Here is a 25,383-nt window from a genome sequence, read left to right as displayed (position 1 = left end):
CGCAAAGTCCGAGCAATAACACGAGTGAGAATCTGGAACCACAACTTGTGAAGTGAAAAATCAACCAGCCTCCTACCCTTTTCCAAATAACTGCAGATCATAGTTTATACAAGGCAAGAAACCTCTTTTCGTGATTGTGAAAGGAATTGGCATAAATCAGGTGATGAAAGGTAATGAAGAAATACATTATACAATATACAGCAGCTTGGTAAACAGCAATTTGATCTTGTAGGAAGTTATCTTCTTGACAAAGATAAACTGGAAATTTTTTTTACAGGAAAAAAAAAAAAAGAAACAATCTCCAACTGTTTTTCACAGTTGAATTTCAGGAGATCATTACTGTGGAAGTTTCTACAAACATCTCACAGTATCTGTGATGACGCTATATAATCATTAATGATGGATTTTTATCTCCTAACTTGATAGAAGGACATCTGTATGTTTTTTCCACATTTCTGGGTCATTTTATGATACCAAAGATTAGGGATGCAGTGGCACCTATTGAGTCTGCAGAGGGCTGAGTCCTATAGGGAGACAAAAAAACAACCAAGAACCACGACAATTAATTCAGTGACTTTTTTCTCTCTCTCACTTTAGTGCTGAATTTACGCAGAAGAATCCTCTGGCTTAAGGAACATGTAGCTCAAACTGCCAGTTCTGCTAAGTTGTAGCGACTCATTTGTCAGTTCCAATTATGACTTGATTCAAATGCCTGTCAAGTAAGCATCATGGTGCTGTTCCACAAAGAGAACCACACTGCTGCTTTGATTCTCACCAGTTAATCACTTCTATACAGCATGCAGCTAATTAAATGGCAATACCTCCACAATTCTCTTTATAGTACAAGTCACCCTTGAACACTGCTCAATTTTACATTTGGGCTGATCAGCCAGGTGCCTACTAAACCATCTGTGCCTCTTAGGCAAGAAACATTCCAACACATCTACAGGCCGGGATGCAGTTTACACTGCCAACATTTCCCAGAGTAACTCTGTTGTTTCAGTTTCACTGCTCCATAAATCAGTATTTTCCCTTTACATAAGGAAGAATTGGCATTGATGCATACAAAATACTTTAAGGAACTGGGTAGCAGATAGGCCAAAATTCTACAAGCAGCAAACTTTACAGTGCTCAAAATATTAGAATATTAAATATCACATCCATAATGTAAAGCATCATTCAGCTCTTCAGTTAAGTTGAACACTTGATTTTTCAATTGAATTTGAGAGGCTTCCTTACAAAGGTAGCTCTATCCTCTATATATATAAGTTTGTTGGACATTCTTAGTCTCAGTTAAGAAAAAACTGCTAGCGTTAGAAGCACTGATGACAGGATAACATCCCTGCTATCAATTCATTTAGGTAAATCTATCACTCTTAGACTACACAGTTTCAAGCATCCTGATAGGGGGATGATAGATTTACTGATAGGGGGAGATATCTACCACAACAACAACAAAAAAAACTAATACAATGCACATAACTTCCTCAAAGTACAAGGAACAGGGAGCATTCAGAAGAATTACCATATGAGCACACATATGACGTGCTGCGAGATATGGTTTAGTACTAGTGGTGGCAGTGGTGATGAGATGGTTGGACTGGATGATCTTATAGGTTGTTTCCAACCTTGTGATTCTATGATTCTATGCTAATCTTACGCAAGTCTACACCCTTCCAACATAGTCAAATTTTGAGGGATAAGAAGTGGACAAAGGATGTAGGAGAGAAAAAGAGAGGTCAAAATCAGAGCAGATTTAGAACAGATTAATGCACATATACACAAAGCAACTGAGTTATAAATCTTTGAGTAGTGTGTTCATATTTTTGTTAAACCTACAAGTGGATGGCATCGTCTGGCTGATGCCTGGATGAATATCAGGCAGAACTACACCCTTTATAAGCTGAACACAAGTCAAGTAGCTCAGCAAGTAATTCAGTAGTTGTTGAATACATGTTCTGTATTGTTACAAAAATCCTAAACACATCAAGAAACACAAAAAGCTTAAACATATTTCATCTTTAGATTTATTATTTCAGAGGCACTTAATGTCTTACATTTATATAGCGCCATTTTCCCCTCAAAAACACTTTACAGTATTTACATACAGGAATGTTTCCCACCACTGTTGAAATGCAGCCACCTGACTAGTACCAATACCATCTTCAAAGCATCAACAGTTCAGTACTCTGCCTTACCAAGATAGATCAGAATTCCAATTCACAGAATTCCAACTTGTGCTATTAAAAAGACTTACGAGCTAAAATACAGCATCACAGTGCAATTCTGCAACATAATTGAGACTTGATCACTTTCATTAGGTTTTACAAACATTCCTTTATATCAAGCCTATCTCAAAATACTTCAATATAAGGCCTTTTAAGAATATCATTCTAAACATTTCTTGTACTATTTTATAAGCCTTGTTTGCAATCAAGCTCAGGATGTTTTCTCTTCCCTCTCAGTATATTCAGAAACGCTAAGTCCTGACCCTAAGGAAATATAGCATCTTCCATGTCAATGAATGCCATGTCGTCTATAAAGTCAAATTATTTCTCCTTGGTTGTAAAATAGGACTTATTTTAGTTTATTAAATAAATCTGAGGTTACACAAAACTCTGTTAGCAACCCATTGAATTGTGAGGAACCACAGGACTGGTTGCTGGGGTTCCTTATCAGTGTGCTGTGTACGGTTTTGCTTGTCAACATTAGAATTTTGTTGTATTCCAAGTCTGTCCTAATCACAAACATAACAGCAACTTCCTCATTTTAATTGTTTTTGTTTTTTTTTTGCTTCATGTTACACAAAGGGGCTGGTATAACAACCCTTCCAAGAGAAGTTGCTGCATTTGTGCTGACAATTTTCACAACAATAGCTATCTAGCATTCATATTTTCACAGTTTCAGTCAAAAAAAAAAAAAAAAAAAAATTACAACCTCACTTAATGCATGCTGCTACCTGCTACAGCACAAATTAGGCTGATACACAAATCTGAGTGAATAGAAAATTAGTAACATGAGATTTGTCTATTTGTTTTCTATTTGTGGAATGAGCATAAAAATTTGTTCTGGCACCTTATGCTCCTGAATGTGACAAACTCTGACTTTCCTCAACGCATCCTACCACAAATCTACTGTGATCAGTGGATTCTTAGACTAGGATAGCTGTTTGCATTTGAATGCTATCAAAGAGTACTAGCAGTGAAAGCTAAGGGCAAGAACTATGATCAAAGGAAAAATACTAACAGGTAGCCATCTCAACATGAATGATGAAATAAGGAAATCAGCATACAGCAGAACATCCAAATTCATATCCATTTTATGAAAAGACATTTTTTAAACTATACCTGTGATAAAAGATGCACAGAGCAGATTTATTGCATATTTTATGCATGCCTTCACGTAATGCATTCCTATATTATTTCTTATGTGGAACAGTAAGGAATTATTAGACCTTCAGTGTAGAACAGGTATTGCAATTTTGTTTTAAAGCTTAAACAGTAATTCAGTTTGAGTTATACCTTCCTACTCTCTGATGACAAAATTCACCTTGCTGCATTTATGTTTGTCAAAATCTCACAGCCACCAGAGTCATCATTTGTATGGGGGAAAAATGGTTACAGTAAACAATTTAAGAGTTTGAATTCATCAAGGGATTTGGCAGCCAGAATAATAAAACCAGCAGTGACCAGCCGTACTCAGACAGCGCTGAGAACTGCTGGTAAATTTTTTATTTCTATTTTTTAAATCAGAAATCAAGAAATCTCGCAACCAAAATTAGAGAAAAATTTGAAGGATGAAAGCATTATTTTAGGCTTCACAGACTAGAAAAATCTATCAAGTACCATTATCACTTACTTTCAAATTTGTATCCGTAAAGCAGCCAAAACCACAAGGAGATATGATTTATTTTTTTTAAGAAAAAGAAAAGTAGCTGCTGCATCACAAAACTGAACACACACACAGCACACAGAACAGCCTGTTAAAGTTACCTTCCAGAGAATGATCTGAGTCTTTTCTAACTTCTACCAATTTCAAGAGAAGAATGATTGCTCCTACACTTTGTGAGAACTATTTGCTTTCTCAGATAGCTGGAACATCATCTTTCTTTTCCCCTTCTGATTGATTAACCCTTTCCTCCCTCAATTTCCTCTCAACTCTTTGTTACCATAGGGTTTCATTGACAGAAAAGGTGGAGCTATAGGAGAGGTCTTAATAAATCAGAAGAGAATGAGATTAGTGAGCAGCAGATGACAGCATGGACAGACAAAGATCAAAAGAAAATCCAAAACCCAGCACAGCACTAGCTTAATTTTCTTAGCAGAAGGAATTAGTTTCATCTTTCAGGTTCAGTCCATTCTTCATCAGCAAAAGTGTATTGGCTACATCACAAGGCTCGGTGAAGGAAAAGGCTCTTTCTGAACCAAGCAGAGCATAGATCTGAAGATGGGATAATGTCCTGCATTGTTTGAGATAACTCAGAAAAATGCATAGAACAGAGCAAAATATCCAAGACTGCTTTGCAGGAACAAGAAAGAGGTAGCAACCCTAATTTTAACAGGGCTTTTCAGTGAAGGGAAAGAAAGTCTACAAAAGTCAAATCAGCTGATTTCAAATGGTTTGCATCCCAGGATGAATCAGGTTACACTGATTTAAGCCCAATTTAATTTAGGCAGGTTTTTAAACCACAAGAATAAAGACATTCTTAGTACATATTAATAATTAAACCAACATATACACAATTAGCAATATCCTACATAATAGTAAACGCTTAAGAGCTTGTTTTAAGTTATCCTAGTTAATTTGTTTAAAAACAAGCTGAGTAGATTTACTGTACAAGGTTTGCCATTCTACACATTTCCAGTAATCAGTCTCTGTAGCAGTTCAGTTTATGAGCTTTAAGATCCAAATTCAACTGTGTCTTCAGTTATCTTCTTGAATTCATAGTTTCCTCTGCCATCCATGCGCAAGTAAAACTGAAACAAAAACACATACATTATCAATCCCTTAAAAATTACCACCCCGTAAGCACACAAATAAGTTACAATTTTAAAGAAGCTTTAACACAAAATCTTAAATTCAGCTGGCCAGGGCTTCCCACCTTGTGCTTCACTAAATTCGATTACCTCTAGGAGAAAAAAGTATGTGTGTGCATGATGTACATAAACACACACAGATTTTGTTTTTATAAAGCATCAATCTACAGGTCACACCCAGACTGAACATTGATCTTCTGTCCGCTGTGACAATGTACTGAAAGCATACATTCATCCCTCTTTATTAATTCAGCATCCACCCCTCCTCCCTTCCTGTTATACACACACACAGTTTGGGTCTATGTATTAAGAGAGAAATTTATGTACAGGTTTAGGAGGTAGTATCTTCTGAAAGCAAGTTCACCATACTTTCTACTGAACTCTCATTAAAGTTGGTTTGCTGTTGGCTTAGGGTTATTTTTTCAGGCTAAAAACTTTTCATAATTAGATGTGCAAGAATATTTCAAATACTGCAACAGTATATAAAATAATCCTTTTATTAAATTAACCTTTTAATAAAACAGAACGTGATCTACTAGGAAATAAGATGTGAACATCTTGAATTTAATAGAAAAATCAAAATAAATCTCAACCAACTACAGATATACTTAGTAAAAGGATAGATTACGTACATCATGATGTTTCCAGAGTGACTTCCGGTGGGATACAGTGAAGAGAGTAATGCCAACCTACATGAATAAGGAAATAAGGCAGTTAATGTCATTTTTCTCATGGAGAGATAGTATTTATATTTCAGCCTGATACAGCTGATGAAGTTAAATTCATAAAAACAAGCTTCCAGACCACTAGTCTGTGTAGTAGTAAGTAGTGTAAATATGCAGCCTTAATGCAAGAACTTACAATTTAAAAAAAAAAAAAAAAAAAAAAAAAAAGAGTTTCAACTTTCCCAATTGATTTCACCATTCTCTTGCTCCTGATCGTTTGTTATTAATAAGGCAAGGAAGATAAAGCTTCAGGTAACTAAAATACAGCTGATAATTTAAAATAGTCTACTTAAACATGAAAAAAAAAAGTCACAAATCCCCAGGCCACAAAAGCTATTAATTATAACCTTTGTAAGCGACAACTTAAAGGCAATTTTCCTTTGCTTCCTTGCAACTCAGTTAACTATGCATCCCCAGCAGCTGTACCAAATACAAGACCAAATGGCTCCAATAATAAAATGGTAATTTTCTTTGTTTCTGCAAGGACAGATTAGATAGGAACTCTGTTTCTCAGCAATATGCGTTAGTCACCTGGCAACAGTAATTCTAAAAACAAGCGGACGTTCCAGTCTTAATGAAATAAAACACCCTAAACTGTTCTTACAAAATGTTCACAGTATTCATAGTTATGTGGCAAAATTACTTCAAGAAACAATGCCTATTATTCTGCAGTCCTCATCTAATGAGAGTTCTGATGCAGAGTATCACATGTACACCTAAATTACCAAGAGACTTTAAAACACTTATCGAACCCTAGCACACACAAAGAGACCTTGCATGCCCTGAGCTATTCTTTTTCCTCCCTCCAATAAATTCTATACTAGGCATAAGACAGAATCCACTTATACTATTTTCAAGTTTCCTCTTAACCACAGATACAATTCTAGAGATGTATTTGAGGAAAAACATGTTTTTAGGAGTACATTTCAAATATCTCTTGTAGACTAAGTAAACTCTTTCGCATTTCTTAGCCATGATGAACAATGGATGAATACTAAGGAAAAAACAAAGATTTTCTTAGTAATACAATCTCAGGGATGCAAGAGCAGAAGAAACGAGAAAGAGTGGATATGCAGTGCCAAAGTTCTTCTGCAGCACTGATTTGTGAAGGCCCTGAGCGTTCTCCTCCAGAAACATCTTCATGCACACCCTGAATACTTCACTGTATAACACATATTCGAGCTCCCACACTAGGTTTGAAACAATACTAGGCACTTAATATAAGTTTTTTTCTGAAGTAGTAAAGAATACTTATCTGGAGTTGGAAGATGCAGCCTGGCCCTCTCAAATAACAAAGAAAAAAGATTTATCTTTCTGCAAGGCACCATAGAAGCATGCAGAATGTCTGGGAAGACGACCAGGTTATTTGCTATGTAAATCACAGAACTGAGTAGGTGAGAAGAAATGAAATAGCAGTGGGCCATTTCTACTACAGAGATTCATGAGGCATTACTGCAGGAAGAAATAATTACACTAAAGTGATGAAACATACGTGTATTCACTGTCTAAGGACTGGCACAACTGCTATAGCTAGCAATTTCATCTCCAGTCTTTCTAAAATAGAAACTCACTAAAAGCAGTGAGAATACAGGAATGCTTTCTTGTACAATTCATTGAAAAATAAAAGGAAAGGACTTACCTTTCGGCAGTGGCTGTAAATGTAGCCTTCTACATCAACACTAACAGCACTGGTGCATTCATCCAGAATTGCAAACTGGGGCTTATGATAAAACAGTCTTGCCATCTGGAATGCAAACCGAAGAAACTATGTGGATACATGACTGCAGTCAGTACAGCCTTGTGACAATTTAAACTTAAAATTGATGTCCAAAAATTCACTGCGGCCAGAGAATTGAGAGCTGTACATTACATCATTGATTTTTTGTTTTTACTTGCAAAACCATTATTTTAAAAACATCTTTCACATAATCAAAGCGCAAGGAGTGGTACAAGCTCAACATTCTTACTACATTTCAAGCAAAAGTAATTGTTTCTTTAACTATGTGTTTTTGCTGTATTCAGATACTTCGCTTATTGGGGTTTCCTTCTTTAAGTAAAATATCAATATTTAATACACAGAATTTGCTTAAAATCCAGATTGCATTTTCAACTTATTTCCTGTATTTTTTAAGTACTTATGCTTTTGAGACATACAGCCATTCTCTGCTTTTCTCCTCCACTGAGTACATCCATCCAGTCCTGAACACTGTCCCAGCCTCCTTCACGCTCCAAGATTTGACCCAGCTGCACATTATCCAAGTACTCCTTCAGCACCTTTTTTGAAAAGTAGTAATAAAGTTTCAGTGAACTTTAAAAATATATATATTTAGAAGAGTTATAAAGGGTTATCCTACTATGCAGGTGTAACATCAACCATGATAAACATTAGAAACAAACTAAATGTAGTGTTTTTAATAGTATCAGTATTTTTAATCTAAAGCATAACCATTTGTTTCACTTAATATGAGTAAATGAATCACTTATTACCTGGTCAGAAATCCCTTTCTTTCGCTGATCTTCTAAAGTATCTGGGTATATAACTTGATCTCTGAGTGTTCCAAGAGTCATATATGGTCTCTGAGACAGTTACAGACAATAAGTTATGTCAAATATTTATGAACAGTCATCAAAGGAAGAGAGAGAAGACTTGTCTGTTAAAGTGCTTTATCTCACCTGAGGAACATAGAACAACTTTCCTCTTACAGGTTTTGTTAAACGTCCACCAAACAATGGCCACAACTACAAGAAAAAGATTTAAACTTGAGGAAAAAAGTTCTACAATTGTGTTTCTGTTGCAAATTCTTCCAAATCTATTTGAAAGTTTCCTTACTTCACCAAGAACACGAAAAAGTGAGCTCTTCCCACATCCATTTGGCCCACAAACCAGAACATTTGTACCAGATCGAACCTAAAAATGGAAAGACAAAACATTAAAACAGTAGTGAGAAAGTACTGCTGAAAGCTGCTATAAATGATAAGACAAACTCTTGTCCTTGTAGGCTTGCACATAGTAGCAGATTTTGACATCAGTGAAGAATTTCCAACAATACTTAATTCTTTTCTCCAGCTAGTTTGGCATCAATTGCAGCTGGAAAAAAAACATACTTGTAACAAACTTTATTTGCAACAACAGTTTACTGCCTTTATTTTTCAAAATTAAGGAAAAACATGAATTTTGTTCTTGCATATGCACATCATACAAGCATTTTTGTTTGCTTGTTTTTATTCTTGTTTTGTTGTTTGTTTTTTTGTTTGTTTGTTTTGTTTTAAACTCTGACCACTTACCATTTTCACTTTGAAGTATTAAATGAAGCACAATACCATTGGAATGATATTTAAAATCTCACCTCAAAGTTCAGGTCTTGGATCAAAACATCACCATTAGGTGTCACCAACGGAACATGATCAAACCTATTTGCATTTTAAGAATAAAATAAATCAAAATGAGAGCAGATGCCTAAAGCTAGCTAGCACTGCATGCTTAGGCAAAGATTTCAGGAACAGAGACGACTTCAGGAGTATTTCATTCAGTACATTATCTCAGTTTCTAACAACCAGCAGCTAAGAAGATTAAGATTGTTTTTGTTTGTTGGGTGTTTACTGACCCTCTTGAAAGGTTCTCTTCATGTATCTGTTTTCTGAATATTCCTAAATCTTTAGTCTCCAAAGCACCCAATGGTTTTAGCTTGCTTTTTTTAAATAGCTCTATCACCAACTTCCTTCTCCTGCCCTCCACCTATACTCCCATATCTGAGTTCCATACTAACTAGATTGAAGCTATTTAATGTCTTAACCTGCCTTACTTCGTGTCTTTGTTTCAGTAGTACTACTACATCCACCTATGTTCTTTAGGCCACAAAAAAAATAAAACAAGCTGCTACTTAAGTACACCAGTGACCAAAGCATACAAGTGCTTTGAAAATGAATATAGACTTATTCCTGATTTTTGCAGCTGAACTACATCAAAGAACAAAACACGCTATCAAAATATTTTCTAAAGAACTGATGACACATTAAAAAAAAAAAAAAAAAGCATGGTCAGGCAGCAGGAAATGTTGCCAAGAAGGCTAAGTGAATACAACAACCATTACGTTTCCTGCTAATATTGAAAAACAAAGACTGACTGTCAAAACAGAAGTGTTAAATGGTAATGAAAGGGAATTGTTTATAAGTGATCTATGCTACAGCAGGAATTTCTTATTGTAATTAAGTGTATTGCTCTATAAACAGTGGTAGAAGACTGAAAAAAACAGACTATGTTAAAAATACCGAAGGTGTAGGAACTTGAAAAACATACTTGATAAGGTTATCGGTGTTGATAATTTCACCAGATCCCGGTATCAAAGGTAAAGCTTGTTTCATATCTGCATCTTAATTTAAAGAAAAAATGTATTAGAAACTGGAGCATTAAGAAGAGATGCCTAGTACAGCACACCATGCAGCCCATTTACCTTTTTCCTGCGATACCATGGTACGTTGATATTTGCCACTATTCAAATCCTTCAGAACCTGCATTAATTCCGTAATCCGAGCTGTGAAACTAAAGAAAACTAAACTTATAAATAATCCTTAGAAGTTTCAGAAATCTATGTGAGGAGTAGTATTCTATTAAAAAGTCTATGTGAGAAGTAGTATTCTATTAAAAAGTCAAAATGAAATGTTCATCAAACCAGCACAGGAAGTGAAGAGTTTAGAATTGCACTGAGGTTGTAAGAACCTTTTCCTACTGCAGTCAGATATTCCATATTTTAGTGAAGGACTTATTGTAAGTGAAAAACAAACCCCCAAACATTTTGGTAAAATAACACATAACTGATTCACAGGTACCTGCCAACATCCTTTCAACTAACCATTCAAACTGTACGCTGCTTCTTTTTAGTGGAAGCAAATATCATGTCTTCAAATACAGTGTTTCCAGTGCAAAATATTTTTAATTTTTGAATACACTATCATGAACAAAGCACATAGCTCATTTTAATTCTACAGTTACCTGTTTCTTAAAATGAGATGAGAATCAGCAAAAACATAACTTCCAGAAAGATCATCTCACACAAGTAGTGTTACACTTACCCAGCCAATCTTGTCATTTCACGACCTGCTAGGACTATTCTACCCAAAGCTTGAGACATTCTCAGTAACATTCTTCCACTTTGGTAGTAATCCTAGAGTAGAATAAAGTTTCTTTATATGAATTAACAAAACAAATTCACTATATTGTTTTAAATTCCGTTGTGCTTACCTCCAGAAGTTCTGCATGGGTACTATTCTGATGACGAGGATCAGCCAGGTTCAAAAATGGACGACTAACAACCAGGTAACCAACCACAGTGGCAAGATCTGTAGTTTTTAAGGGTAAATATTAACCCATATACTAATTGAAGCAATTAAAAGAAAAACAATTTAGTGCTGGCTATTTAATACAGTCCATTAGTACTGAACACTTACATTTGGCAACGATAGTATCAATGAAACCCATAGAGAACCGGAACAGGATGAAGTTATGTAAGTGTTCCACCTGGCAAGTTACAGAAATAAAGAAATCAAACTTTATCAGTCCTTGTTTTACTATGTTTTATTATTTTATTTTTTTTTAATTTTGAATCCAAGTATAGTTATTTTTCAGTATTTTTCACAAAAGCCCTTAACAAAGTCTACAGCCTAACTGTGATTACTACCAATGTCCCTACTGGCAAACATCTGCATTCTAGATCAAGAAAATCTACACCTGAAATTAAGCATAGAAAGGGGTCAGTAACGGTGGCGAGTAAAAAGGAGTTGAGCAGCAAGAGAAAGACCATTCAGTCAAAACTACATCCTGATTTCATTCTAAAAACAGATCTATAATCTGATGATAGTAACAGCATAAACAGCAACTCAACTCAGTTTAATTTACACAAATATACACATCAAGACCAAGGAAAAGGCTTAGAAGAGCTCTAAATTAATGAGCGCAAAATAAGCAAGGAAATAAAACTCTGCAACAGGAAAAAGAGGTGGAGAAGTGGACAGAAGTGTTGAAAGTTGGCAAAACAAAGAACAGAAAGAATTAAGGAAAAAGATGGTATACAAAATAAAAAATAAACTAAATGGCCCTTAGTTTCTGAAAAAGAAACGTGAGGCATGAGAAGTCAAAGGCTGAGACATACACAAGTAGAAAGGAAGACAAGACTGAAGTGTTTCATTTGTAATGTGCTAAACAGACAAAAATCAGAGTTGAAGAGTTAAACCACATTTGAATTGCAAAGTAAGACTTAATCAGGAGAACTAGGAGTAGTTTCAAATGAATGTTTTTGCAGATGCACATTTTAGGACGTTTCTATTTCTCAGCTTTTTCTTTGCAGTCTCCACTTTCATTCCACTCTATTTTTGCATATACAACTGCATACAGTTATACTGAACCAAAATAAGAAGCAAATCTTTCAATGTAGTTCATTTGTTTATTAATTATTCAGAATGTTCTTAGAGAAACCTGTGTATGACAACTTCTCAAGAGATCATATATTACAAAAATCCAAAATATTATCCATTTCTGTACTACACAATATCTTTCTTCTGACCAGAACCTCAAAGTCAGTTTATGCAATACATTAGTTACATTAGAATAATTATTTTAGCTGAAATTATAGTACTAACTACTATGCAAAAATTCTTTGACACAAAGCTGGTCATAATTGAACTGATTTTAAGATTACTAGTACAAAAATCAGCTGTTTCAAGAAAATGAACTTAATGGAAACAGTGTTAGATAAGCCCTTTTCTGAAGAAATAAAACTTGAGAAAGGTTCAAAAGAATGTCAAGGAAAAAAAGATAAACTTGAATCATGATGAGAAAATAATCAAAGTTTTGCTTAAAGTGTTTTTAAAAGTCTTACCAGTTTACGGAAGGTTCTGTGAATAGTCTGTTTTTCTCTCAAATTTCCATTATAGAAAGCAATTTCTTCACTTTAAAAAAAAGACAAAGAAGGAAACTTCATTTTTTTTTAAATGACAATCTGAAAGAGTCAACTATAAAACAGACTGTTCTTTTTGTCTGAAATAGGAGTTTTTGCCCTCGAACAACTACCACGTATACAGCTGTTCTTTCAAATTAGGAATACAATGCAAATAGAAATGATTACATGATCTGCATAAAGATGTGAAGACTCAGAACTGATAGTGTCTTTCAGAATATATTTTAACATCCAGCCTCTATTTACGCCACAGAATTATTTTGTCATGTCTATCTTGCTAACCAAGTAAATCCATACCTGTTTGTAATAAGCCGTGAGTTGACGTATCTGTACTCCCCTTCATATTTTTGTTCTACGATAGTCATCTTGCCAATTGGTCTCCTTATACGTGTAAGGAAAAACCCTGACACAATCAAGTATGCCATCATGCTAGCTGGACCCTGTAAATATCAAAAGGGAATAAAAATTTTCAATTCAATGGTTTGCAACCAAGATTTACAATCCAATGGAAACTGCAACATCTATATCCAAAATGCACAGAAAGCATTAAATCCTCGACATCCTTGATTCTCTCTTTCCACACGTCTGTATTAGCATCCCCTTACAATCCCTTTCATGCTGCTCCTCTTTCATGCAGCCAGCATGATCTTCTTGCTCCTAATTCCATGTTTAGGGATGTAAATCTCCCTCCCAGCTCTCTACTCAAATTTTTATCATCATCCAGAGAAAATCTACATCTCCCATTTTGCTTACTTGTTTCACACAGTTTCCTAAATCCTTCCTATCTTCTCTCCTTCGTTTCCACCCAAGGAATGGCTCCTCTTTATACAGGTCACAAAGAAACAGGAAAACTAATTTTTCCCCTTAAAAGCCAGACACGCAAGATAAGAGCAATCAGAAAGGGCACTGTTCCAAAGGGAATTCCCAATCAACAGCCAAAAGACAACAAAGAACTTATGCTTTGTGATAGCTGAGTGCCTGCTTTTTAGACCACAGAATCACAGAAATCTTAGAGCTGGAAGGGACCTTTAAAGGTCATCTAGTCCAACTCCTATGTGACAAACAGCAACATCACAGATCAATCAAGTTGCTCAGGGTTAACCTAAACCTCTAAACCTACCCTCTTTAAGCTTGAGAGCTTTTATCTTGCTTGCCTCAAGACAAGAAGAACTGAAGTTTATTAAACACTAAGTAGTAAAGCATATTTTAGTATATCCTCTGAAATAATGGATCAAATTATGATTAAGATCTAACATTCTTCTCAGACTCCAGATACAATGCAAGAACCAAAGGGATAAAACTTATTTATGTAGAAAACACTCAAGTTACCTGAGCTCCTATTGCACTTGTTAGCTTGAAGATATACAAAACTATATCCAAGAAGGGCTGTAACACAAGCATAGAGGAAACAAAACATTAGAATATCAACATAATATGAATATATAATTGTGATTTTACCTCATTGCATCAAAAAACAAAGTTTAATACATGAAACAAAGGAAGATGCACTCAGCCACACATCCCTAGCCATAGTAGTATTTCTATTTAACTATGAATAAGCAGTTATTCTTCTTCTGAAATCTAACTAGCTGAGAAAGTACGCACACATCCCTGCTTACCTGTTTAAAAAGAGCATTATGTTCTTTAAAATAAAATTTAAGGAAAATTTTACAACCTATCACAGGGTTCTAACAGAGGTTATGGAAACTGCAGAGAAAAAAAGATATTACCATAATAGCTTAAACAAATTTTTTTTAATCACATCTATAACTCAAAGCTCTCTGTAAAAAATTTACCTTGCTAAGGTTTGAGTACAGGTCCACTACACTGTTACAGAATTTTTCCACATCCTGTGTAAGGAGTTGATCTGGGTTAGCTATTCTGTTGTCCAGATTTCCCATTTTGTAGTATGTATAAGCCCTGTAACAAAACAGTGGTTAAGAGGCAGAAAAAAAAGAGATATCATAACCTTATGATCTCAAATAATTGGAAATTCCTTACATCATGCAATGAGGGGGAAAACAATGCAGACATTAAATGACTGCATGGAGTCAACACTGTTTATGCTTCTGCAAGAACAGACCCACATCAGCTCTCCTGTTTAGGCTCCAGAACATCACCCTTGCTGAATCTCAGTCCCACACTGCTCTACGCTCTGATGCTGCATTTTGAGTTAGAAGATCTTTGTGATCATCTCAACAGCACATCTGACAACCTAAATTTAGTGCAGAAGAATGTAAGAAGCTACTCAAATTCATACATCCAATCCAGCCAGTAGATTATTAGCACCAAACAAGAGCAACTGAAGGACTTTGAGAGCTCACCTATTAATAAAAGCCTATTTTTTTTTTTGCCCATTTGAGCCAACTCTGCCATCTTTGCACCTGTTACCATATACAACCTAGATGAACCACTCATCCTTTGCCATGCTAAATGCAATCAGAAGTCTTTTCTAAATAATATAACTACTAAGCATCTTGCTAATTTCTTACTATAGCCTTAAACTGATTTGTTTCGATTTGGATCAATTCGGTTTTTAAAAACACTGGACATTAACAAGGTGTTACTCACTTGAGATATTCCTCATAGAGGTATCTGGTGAGCCTTACTCGGAAGCAGAGTTTCAATTCATTTAGACCATATTTCAAGAAGTTATTTACTAAAGAGATCTAGAAAGAGACAGTATTTCAATATTTAGCTAACAAGATTCAATATACCTCAATTCATCTGCAGCACAGCTTGTGCAAACACTTGAAAGTAGGGGAATTGTCCTCTGGAAGTCAATAATACTGTTTAACTTACTTAAAACCAAATATATGGTGTCCACACAATTACTGATTAAGTTCTCATTTACATTTTTGACAATTCCAGTTCTCTGTGGTACTTATCACATCAGAAGATCTAACATTAACCAACATTCAGATAACAAATCTTTAACTTTTCTGCTAAACTAAGAGAGCCACCCTTTAATGTGGCCAAAGTGCCCTAATGACTGATTCACTATTATGCCTACCATATAACAGCTAGATTATTTATTAGGTAATAACAATTGTGTTGTCTTTTTTTTTTTTTTAATCTAGCATGGGTCAGATTTTCGAAAGCTGAAGGAAAAGTCAACGGGAAAAAACCCAAGTCTTAGAAAAGAGTTGTAAGAAATTTAAAGCTAGAAAACTGAAAAAAGTTTTTTGATTGTATCAAAAAAATTCTAAAACTGCATTGCTAAACATCACCCAATTCACAGAACGAGACTAGGCAGTCCTACAGGTGCCATACTGTGCAGTTAGCCAAAACTACCACCAACAAAACCAACCTGAAAAACTAAACATAACAGCAAAGTCAGCAAGCATGCAGAAATGTGCCAATAGTCTCTCACATACTGAAGCCAGAAAATTAAATCTGTTCAGTACAGACCTTCACATAAAGCAACTACTCCCCACAGACTCTGAGACACCCATTTGAAATCTTTTCCTCAAATTTTCACTTGTGCCATTCTTATAGCAGAAAATATCTCAAATCCAACAAAAGCACTTACGGCAGGCATTGCAGCAATGAAGTTGAACAAGTATTTCTTGAAATCTTTTCTGTTGCGACCAATGATAGCACTGCAAACAGCCATAAGCTAAGAGTTATTTACAAGAGAAACTATAATCTGGTAGTATTCAAATGGAGAAACTGTCAATGAATCACACAGCAGAGGAAAAAAAAAAAACTCACGGCAAAGACCAGCGGTTTGTAGCTGTAGGATCAAGAATGACAAACTCAAGTAAAATATGCATCAGGAGAATTCTTACTAGTAACAAAACAAAATTATCCTCTGATATAAAGATATAACTACTGCCGTTGAACTTCCTTACATGTTCTCGACATTACAAGATCAGAGGTGCTAATATAATAGATAAGCTGGACAGCCAAAATATTATTGCTACTAGCTGGCTGACAGTTTCAAAAGAATAGAATCTGAATTTTCTAGCTGAAAAGACAAAGCAATATGAAGATAGAACCATATCAGTATTAGAATTTTATTACATTTTCAAGATGAGCCAATTTGATTCATACCCAATTAAAAAAAATGTTGCTGATGAGAAGCTACATTTATTTGGAAATATTGCAAATGAACGACTAAAAAGACTAACAGTTCACCAGTTCTGAAGCAAACAGGAAAAACACAGCAACAGCATAGCACAGTAGCTTCACTGTCGCAGCAACTATGGAAAATTAGCAGAGTATGTGACTGCCTATGTTACCAAGTGCAGCAGTTTTTAAACACCAGAACAGCAGCAGTAAGTTTTAAAGGATCATCTTGAATAGCCCCCCTATTATCTTTCTTTACAACTGTATTATGGGAACAAAATATCTGTAATTTAACAGAACTACATATTTCTGATTCTATTCAAAACTTACTTTACACCTCTAGTTCTAATGCCCCCAAGTTCTGCTACGCAGTCACCTGTACATTGACTTCATTTGTTGCAGGACCATCACATAACCATTCTAAAGCACCTCCCTGGACATTCAGATCAGCACAAGACTTAGAGTTGTCAATGCACAAAATATGACTGCAAAATCATTTACCAAGAGGTACATTTGATTTAAAAATAAATAGTGTCCAAGAGCAGAACAATAATTTTTTTTTCTCCTTTTCAAAATAATAGGAGCTATGAAATTATGACTATGCCAGTTACTCGGGCACATTAATATGCAATAAGTGTCTGAATTAAACCACCCTCCCTGCTAAAAGTAAGAAAAATATTTTAGAATAAGCAGTTAATAGATACCTTTCAATGACTGTTCCATTTTGAATCATCCAAATATCACAATATGTGCGGAGTACCAGCATTACAGCAATAAGTAGCAAATAACCTGTCTAGAACAGAAATGGATATATAATAGTTAAACAATGGATAAAAGTCATCACATTTTAGCACTCTAATAACTGAAAGTGGATGTAGCTTTTTATACTTACGTGTTTTTTTGCCATTTTAAAGTATGCACTACAATTGTGCCCTATTCTAGCAAGTTATATTACAAGAGAAAACAACTCCAAAAAAACGCCCATTTGTCTTTGTTACTCAAGGCAATGCTTACCTCCTTACAAAGTGCTCTAGGGACCATTATTTTCAGGATTCGACATATCCTTGCAATAAACAACCTGTCCACCATCGCTCGCTCCTTCTTTCCCTCTTTCTGCTCCACATAGAACAAGCAGAACAACAAAAGTGAGATTTCTGTAAAGCATGTTTAGATGGTGTGATATTCTCCCTAGCTGCATTACTTACAGCTACCTTCCTTCTGCAGTTTTTGCAATTTTTCCTGCCAATTTTAAGACTTGCTCACACAAGTTAAAAGAAATGTAGGAATTGGGATCGCATGCATTAACAGCTAACAGAAATCTTAAGTAGGAACTAAGCTATCAGAACAAGGTGCAGTAGGAAATAGTTGTCACGATACAAAATCATTAGTTCAAGCATTAAAACAAATGTAATATAAAACAAATATTAAAACAAGTTATAAAGCATTTTGCCATCTCGAAGTTCCTTGTCTCTGGAAGACATCATCTGCCAGTATTCCTAAGGCCACATCTCATTGCTTCTCTAGACCATTGATTGCTTGAACTCTACTGGTAGCTCTTTATTGCTAAGAGAACGATCAAACTTAGAGAACTAGTCCTTAAATGTTCACGATGCACAAAGAGATGAAAAAGCATATGGCACACATCAAGCACTAACAAAAACTTCAGTTATATGCCATTACTCTGATTCTTCCATTTGTTTCACCATTACAAGTCTGAAGGTGTCATTCAAACTACACTTGTATCATACTCATCACTGTGTCCAAACCAAAGCTGCAATTATGGGACAGAAAGCAAAAAAAAGGATCAATAGCACTTACAATTATTAAATATATATAACATGAAGAAATAATTACCTCATTGCTCTGCAAGGCTTGTTTTCCACTTCTTCTACTGTAAAAGAAAAATGAAAGTATTTCACTTTTTATTAACGTGCATTTGTCTTGATCTCTACACACAGGAGACAAACAGAAAAGCTGTAGATTACATCTCTACCACCTACTACAAAGCAGCATAGCGTCCTCACAGCAGGAATACCTTTTGTATCAAACTTACTTGCTAATTTTACACTGTTACATGAAAAGTTATCCATTCTACAATTTGGTTTCATATAGGGAGATTAAGCCTCCCTCTTATCTCTTGAGTTCTGCTTCACCTTGTGTTCTGCACCACCAACTCCCACTGTTTCTACATCTCTAAAAAAAAAAAAAAAAATACTTAGTAGATCTGGCTACAAGGCTCCAGTGACCACAAGTGAAACTACTTGAATGCAGGTTCAGCAGACCAACTTCAATTTCACACTGTCTACATAAGCCAAACAGATTTGTTTCGCAAGATATTTGACTTTCAAATAACTCATTATGCTATTCATAAAGATTATTTGCTTAATAGCCTGTGCTGCATGGGAAGAAGATCCTGTGAAACTAAGGCTCTGCAAAGGTGTGCTCTGGTTTTCATTTTTCATTCTGTCCTTTCTTTCCTCCCCTCATTTTCAAAGGGGTTAGAGGAAAAACACTTATCAACAATCACCCAAGAACACAAAAGTATTGTCTTTGCCCTTTAAAAAAAGCAAGCTGGCATTTAAGACAGTTACAGTTTGTCTTTCTGAACATCAAATAAGCGTGTGAAAACAGTGAGAGAGTTTACACATTTATGTAGTTTAAAAGTGACAGCCATCCACACCAAATTGTAACATTTCTCCAACATCATAATAAAAGTATTTACAGCAGGCCCAACTACAATAACAGTTTCAAGCCAGTAGGTAGGAAATCCCAGGGAAGCAGAGAGTAAGCAAGGCACTGCTCCTTCTGCCTCCAACTCCCCCAGAAGTGCAGACACTGTCCTGTAAACACTTATCCACAACTTTATCAGCATCATCTCACACCTGTGCTTTTAAGTACTGCAAAGGAGGTACCTAGGACATCTACTTTAATTTATGATGATTGGGAAGACCTCAATGTCATTGACCAATGAAGCAAAACAACTTAATTACAAAGAAGGAAGAGGCAGGGCAGCAGAAGAATACGAAAAAAGGAGACCAGAAAGTGAGAAGGAAGAGATGCCAGCTTAAGAAGAGCTTAATTAAAGGTAATGGTGAAGCACAAGCTCGAAAGGAGAAGGTAAAAATCTCCTATTACTACTTGTGCAAAATACAGAGTAAAGAACATGACACACAGTAGAGGGCAGACCAGTGAGAAATAATAAAAGTTCAGAAGAGATGTAACACAAAGGAAACATTTGGAAATGGTAACAGCAGGCAGAGTCTAAGAAATAATTTCGGTAGAGACTACAGCCTGGTGATGCAGGAGCGACCTACTGCTGCCACAAGAAATTTCTCTCCTTCTTGATACATCTAATTTTTCAAAAGACCTATTAAGGCAAAAAAAAAAAAAAAAAAGCCCTAAAGTAAGGATCAGTTTAGGAGCACGGCCACATCTGGTTTGGGAGAAAGAGAAAAGCATTACTCTTATGAGTTAATAACTGATCAAACTAAGTGGCTGTCTTCCTGCATGATTCATGAATTGCAGAAGTGCAAAATAAAAGCATGCTGCTCTTCAAGATATCCTATAATAACTCCTACCTTTGTAACTTCAAGGTCTGCCAAAGTTTGAAGTCACAGCACTCAATACACAGCTACTGCTGCTTTAAAATGGTCAGATACTAATATATCAAAATAGTACTATATTAAGAATATGAGGTCCAGCTGAATACCTGAAGTATTTAATATGTTTCTCCTACAGTAACTGTAGAAATTCAGTAGGTGAAGGAACTGAATTCGCATGAAACTGATTATCCACTAAAGAAAAACAACTGTTCAGAAACAGCCATATTTGTGAACTTGCATTTAATTTGTATTTGTATTCACAGAGTAATCACAGAATCACAGAAACAAAGATTAAGATAAAAATTACATATTTGTAAATGAAAATGGAGCTGTAACGATGTTTTTCTTCCAAGAAAAGAAAACACGCATGCTCCAACAAGTCTAATACCTTCACTAGAAATGAAGCAACCGCAGACTAACTACAGGTTACTGAGATGCAGAACAACTAGGGCTCAAGAGATCCAAGTTGCTCTCAACATTAACAAAATTAGTCCAGTGTCATTTCCAGAAGTAAAACTGTTTTGCCTGCAACAAAAGACTCCACTGTAACTCCTCTGCATTCTGTTCCAGGCACTTTCCTTCTCAGAAGTCCCACTTTCTCAGGCTGCTACCTGCTGGCACTACTCCAAACTCCATTATCCTATTGTAGAGGTTTGTGTGAGAATTGTGGTTGCATTCTCACTGAGTGTAAAGACTGAATAACATCCTCAGTTAGTCAGCAAGACTATCTGGTTGCAGCAGAAAACTCCAACATATGAGCCAATTCAGCTCCCCGTTACTTCAGACTTTACCTAATGCTGGAGCAGCACAGCCCTTAGTGCTGGAAGGGTGACTGCTACATGCTGCCCAGTTCCTCTATTGCACTTTTCCTGGTATGGGGGCATGCTTTAGTCTGGGAACAGAAACAGGCTGGTTTTTACTGCGGTGTTCATTTGAGAGATTACTTAACCCACACACCCCACTCTCCAGTTTGCACTACAAGGCACTTCATTCAAGTTAGTACACCTGTCATCAGTGGGCTTTGAAGCTCCAGAACTATGAAGGTTGATTTGGTGATGTGGAAGAAAAAGATATGGATACAACTCAAGTTAGTGCACTCTGTCTCACAACCATTCAGTGTTACTATCACTCAGGCAGCCACTATCTAACTGCAGGAAAGCTCTACTTTCAGCCTTTAGCCCAGTTGCTCTCACTTCACCACAGAGTGACACTGAAACCTAGTTAGATAGTGTCCACACAGAGGCTGACGTGGCTAGGGTAATGAGAACTACAGAAGCAAGAGCCATTTTCAGACAGCTGAAAGGAAGCAGCGCTGGATTTGCCTCTGCATTCCCTTATCAGCAAAACTATTTTCTTTAAAGAAACATGCAACAATGGTGGTTGCTCAAAGGATCATTCTCAGTATTACTGCAGAAGAAAGCGATTTCAGAAGCACTGCAAAAAGCTTTCCAGAGACCATCAAGTCTGGTTACATAAAGGGAACTACTTGGCAAATGTAGTTCTGTGCTATTTGTTAGCAAACAGGAAAGTTAAAGAATTACAGTTTCTTGAAATATCAGTCTCCTTCTAGGCTAAAGTTCATTAGTTCCATGGAAGCAATCTACACTGAGTTGATTGTAACCACATGAAATTGCAGAGATAAAGACAGAGATAAGTAAGTCTTGCAGTTTAATGACAGTCAAAGTGGAAATCAGAGATTGAAAACAGTATATTGTGACTAACTACAAACAAGCTACAAAGTTCAGGTCGTGCTACCTGCTTTCTATAGGATATCTGGCTTCTGCTAAACCCAGCACAAAGGAAGAAGTTCTGTTATAGAGAGAAACTGAACTTTTCAAACAGTTGCTACCTCTGAGTAATCTTTGTGTGTGTTTTTTGCAGCCCTTGCATGAATACAGGTGCAATTTTCAGTCCATTTTCAGTCACACTCTGACACAGCAAAGACAATGCAATTCAAACAACTAAAGATGGAGTACAATTGCAGAGACTTATGGTGGGAGGGACTAACAGCTGTATTGAGAAACACAGCGTGTACCTCCCAGTGTAATCACTGACAGACAGCTCCACACTGCATACCCAGTGCAGAGCAAGAGAGCAACAGCACAGTTACTTTGGGTCAAGGGCAGCAGGCACAATCCAAAAGGATGCACATTTATACAGTGCACCCTCAGAGCACACAGAAATGAAGGGAACAATTTTCTTGGCTCAACATCGGCAACTAGTTGCAGCACAACCAAAAATAACGTGAGAGAAGGCATTCAGGTGACCCAGAAAGGGATTGAAAGGTCACAGGCAGCTAGGGACTGGAAGCTGAGCTCTGACTGCTGTGCCACTAACCCTCAGAAAGTTTCTAGAAGCACTTCAGAAGGCAACAAAGCAGTACTGTTTTAGAGGAAAATCTCAGTTCCAGTATAAGCCTGCACCTCAGTAACAGAGTAAGACAAAGGAAAAAGGCTAAAGCTGTTGTTTTTCCATAAGCTTGCGATCTGGCCTAAGATGAGGCTGTCACTCTCCCTCAGCTACACCAGAGGAAAAAGATTCTGTTCTCCTTCCTGCAACATGAAAAAAACCCTGCTTCACACTGTCACACACTCATGCACTAGATCCTGGCTTAGAGAACAGCCATTTTCAGCAACTTAATAAAAGAGAAGTCACAAGTTAACTACCCAGGCCCAAAACAAATGCAGTCTGAACTCGAGGAGAAGGCCTGAGTCACCCAGCTCCTCCTGTCTCCTTGCCCTCCAGCTGAAGACAGCTTTTCTGAGCCTCAGGGAGGCTTTTTTTTTTTCTCCCTACAAGGTCAGATTTTAGATACATCTTCTAGTAATCCTATCTGCATGTTTTGGTGAATTGTTTTGTTTTTCATGTTAACACAGAAGTGGCAAGCAATGGACTGATCAGTCACATTTAAGTTCTGGTTCAGAGCACCACGTTGTTGCTGCCTAACCTTTCTTGATACTTTCTTTAGCCTCTCCATTGTGCAGCACAGGTTCTCTTTAAAGCTTCCACATACATGGAAGCAATCTAGCCATCTGCTGCAATGCAGTTTCAACCTTTTTAGTCAGTCTTGGCATCTCCACACTGGAACAAAGTACCAAGCATGCGCAAAGTACCAAGCATGGACCTCACACACACATCTTCAGAGCCTAAAGAAAGAAGGAATAAGAAAGAGAATAATATCTTAAGTGCAAAAAACACTGAATAACAAAAAGCAAGACTTGTTTTAAGTTACAGGTGTCACTCACTAGGTTTTAACTTCTGTATTAGATTTCGTAATGTTTGAACAAGTTTTTATCAGTTCCAGTTTACTTACATGAATCACTGTCAAGTTCAAGGGCAGTCCTGACACACACCAACTTCCACTCCCTGAGAGGAAGAAGGCTGAAAAGCCCAGTGACAGCAAAGTGCAGAAGTCACACATCACCTAAGCTGACCTGTGTAAAAGCCTGCTTGACATTCATTGCATCAACAACTCCTCACTTTGGACCAATCCAATCTCTGAAGCTCCAGGCAATTATTTTTCTTCCTTTAAGCATATTTTTTTTCTTCAAAGAAGGGGGAGAAATCACTTGGATTTCAAAGGTTTAATGTATACAAAATTAAGTTTCTATACACCAGCATCCACTTGGATTTTAATGGATGTACTGGGTGATAGGGGAAGGCAAGTGCATCTAGGAGCAGATTCTAAACATCTTGTCACTTTCCATATACTAAAAGTTCCTACTATATTCAGCTTATTCTCATTCCCTAATCTCGCAGCTCCAAACTCCTTTCAGGTCCCTTCTCCAGCAGAAACCTGTATGTGTTCAATACTTTTTGAAAATAATCCAAATACGCTCTCCATCTGTGCAAGTACTTCGCTTCCAACTACAAAGAGACTAAGGAACAATTTCCACTAGAGTGAGAGAGTCACAAACAACCAGCTCACTTACGTACCACCCACTAAGGTTTTATTTCTAAAGCAACCAAATCTTAAGTTTCTTGTTCTAAGCAGTGATGTCTAACATGTAAGACAAAGCTCATAAGACGTGGGGTTAGACTTCTGCAAATGAAAAATAACTTCATCTTACTTTAAGCATTATACAGCATAGGTTTTCCTTTTTCCTTCCTTTTTCAGTCAGTCCTATACTGTGTATAACCCTATTTCATTATCTACCATTTTTTTTGACTGACAGTATCCAATATGAGCTTACAGTCTGTGTTTGAAGAAGAAAAAAGTTTACATGAACCAAACTGCTACAGCTGTTTCAGTCCCTGGTTGGGTTGGTTTCTTTAATGTCACAAAAAATATAAATTACAAACTACATTCATGCATTCTCAGTAAATCTGAAGCCATCTGCATTCAATTAAAATAGTAATTCCTAGCAACAAATTGCTATCCCATAGTAACAGCAGATACTAAAAGGAAATATTTGTGTTTGCATACAGCTAAACAGTACTCATAATGCACCAGAACACAGCATCAGTTAGGAAAATGCTACAGATTGTTTGAGTAGTCCTATTTCAGTACTGTTTATTACTGAAAAGAAAACACCAGCTCCAAAAACCAGCCTTTTCAGATCTTGCTCACTGACATTTGCCCAAGGTCTTGGGCATTAAACTTTTTGCTGTCATTTCAGCAGAGAGAGGACAAAGTACAAAGACTACTTGATTGGACTTCCGTTGGTCTTCCTTCTTTCTTCTGTTCTTGAAATTTTTCTCCAACACTCATTAGAGGGAATGGAGGGAATAGAATCACTGGTCTTTAATGCAGATTTTTGTGAGTAATTTCCCTAAATGGAAGCGAGTTTTTCAGTGGTCAAAAAACCCATCAGCGCTGAAATCCTTTATACTTGTAACAATTGCTCCTGACAAATTAAAGTCATGATTGGTTTCTCCTGTACTACATACACAGAATTATGTAGTTTCCCAAACAGGACAATATTTTTTTCCACTATAAAAGCACTCCAAACACCACAGCTCAGGTCATTATTGCATTTACATGTAACAACTTCCTTCC

The 25,383-nt window shown here is 36.4% G+C and overlaps 1 protein-coding gene across 2 annotated transcripts in view; it reads right to left on the bottom strand.

Annotated features, from left to right (window-relative positions):
- Positions 1-2,004: 2,004 nt before the first annotated feature.
- ABCD3 (ATP binding cassette subfamily D member 3) overlaps positions 2,005-25,383 on the bottom strand; it is a 26,791-nt gene continuing 3,412 nt past the window's right edge. Inside the window, exons 1-23 of one of the 2 annotated variants that reach the window (XM_052666418.1) lie at positions 23,698-23,716; positions 18,637-18,673; positions 17,797-17,895; positions 17,487-17,575; positions 16,244-16,313; positions 15,283-15,380; positions 14,508-14,631; positions 14,041-14,097; positions 13,009-13,151; positions 12,634-12,703; positions 11,207-11,276; positions 11,001-11,098; positions 10,832-10,923; positions 10,213-10,301; positions 10,059-10,131; positions 9,109-9,172; positions 8,592-8,669; positions 8,435-8,500; positions 8,249-8,338; positions 7,916-8,035; positions 7,401-7,505; positions 5,669-5,725; positions 2,005-4,976 (exon numbers count right to left, since the gene is read on the bottom strand). In XM_052666418.1, coding sequence (XP_052522378.1) covers positions 4,899-4,976; positions 5,669-5,725; positions 7,401-7,505; positions 7,916-8,035; positions 8,249-8,338; positions 8,435-8,500; positions 8,592-8,669; positions 9,109-9,172; positions 10,059-10,131; positions 10,213-10,301; positions 10,832-10,923; positions 11,001-11,098; positions 11,207-11,276; positions 12,634-12,703; positions 13,009-13,151; positions 14,041-14,097; positions 14,508-14,631; positions 15,283-15,380; positions 16,244-16,313; positions 17,487-17,575; positions 17,797-17,871 — 1,806 coding nt within the window. In that variant the 5' untranslated portion in view covers positions 17,872-17,895; positions 18,637-18,673; positions 23,698-23,716 and the 3' untranslated portion in view covers positions 2,005-4,898. Of the gene's footprint in view, positions 4,977-5,668; positions 5,726-7,400; positions 7,506-7,915; positions 8,036-8,248; positions 8,339-8,434; positions 8,501-8,591; positions 8,670-9,108; positions 9,173-10,058; positions 10,132-10,212; positions 10,302-10,831; positions 10,924-11,000; positions 11,099-11,206; positions 11,277-12,633; positions 12,704-13,008; positions 13,152-14,040; positions 14,098-14,507; positions 14,632-15,282; positions 15,381-16,243; positions 16,314-17,486; positions 17,576-17,796; positions 17,896-18,636; positions 18,674-23,697; positions 23,717-25,383 lie in introns of those variants that run through there. The other variant, XM_052666417.1, reaches the window with a different exon arrangement.

This window comes from Tympanuchus pallidicinctus, unplaced genomic scaffold, assembly GCF_026119805.1.
Source record: "Tympanuchus pallidicinctus isolate F22 unplaced genomic scaffold, pur_lepc_1.0 scaffold7, whole genome shotgun sequence".
Taxonomy (NCBI): Eukaryota; Metazoa; Chordata; class Aves; order Galliformes; family Phasianidae; genus Tympanuchus; species Tympanuchus pallidicinctus.
The sequence above is the reverse complement of the archived record's forward strand: the minus strand, read 5'-3'. Positions and strand labels throughout refer to the sequence as shown.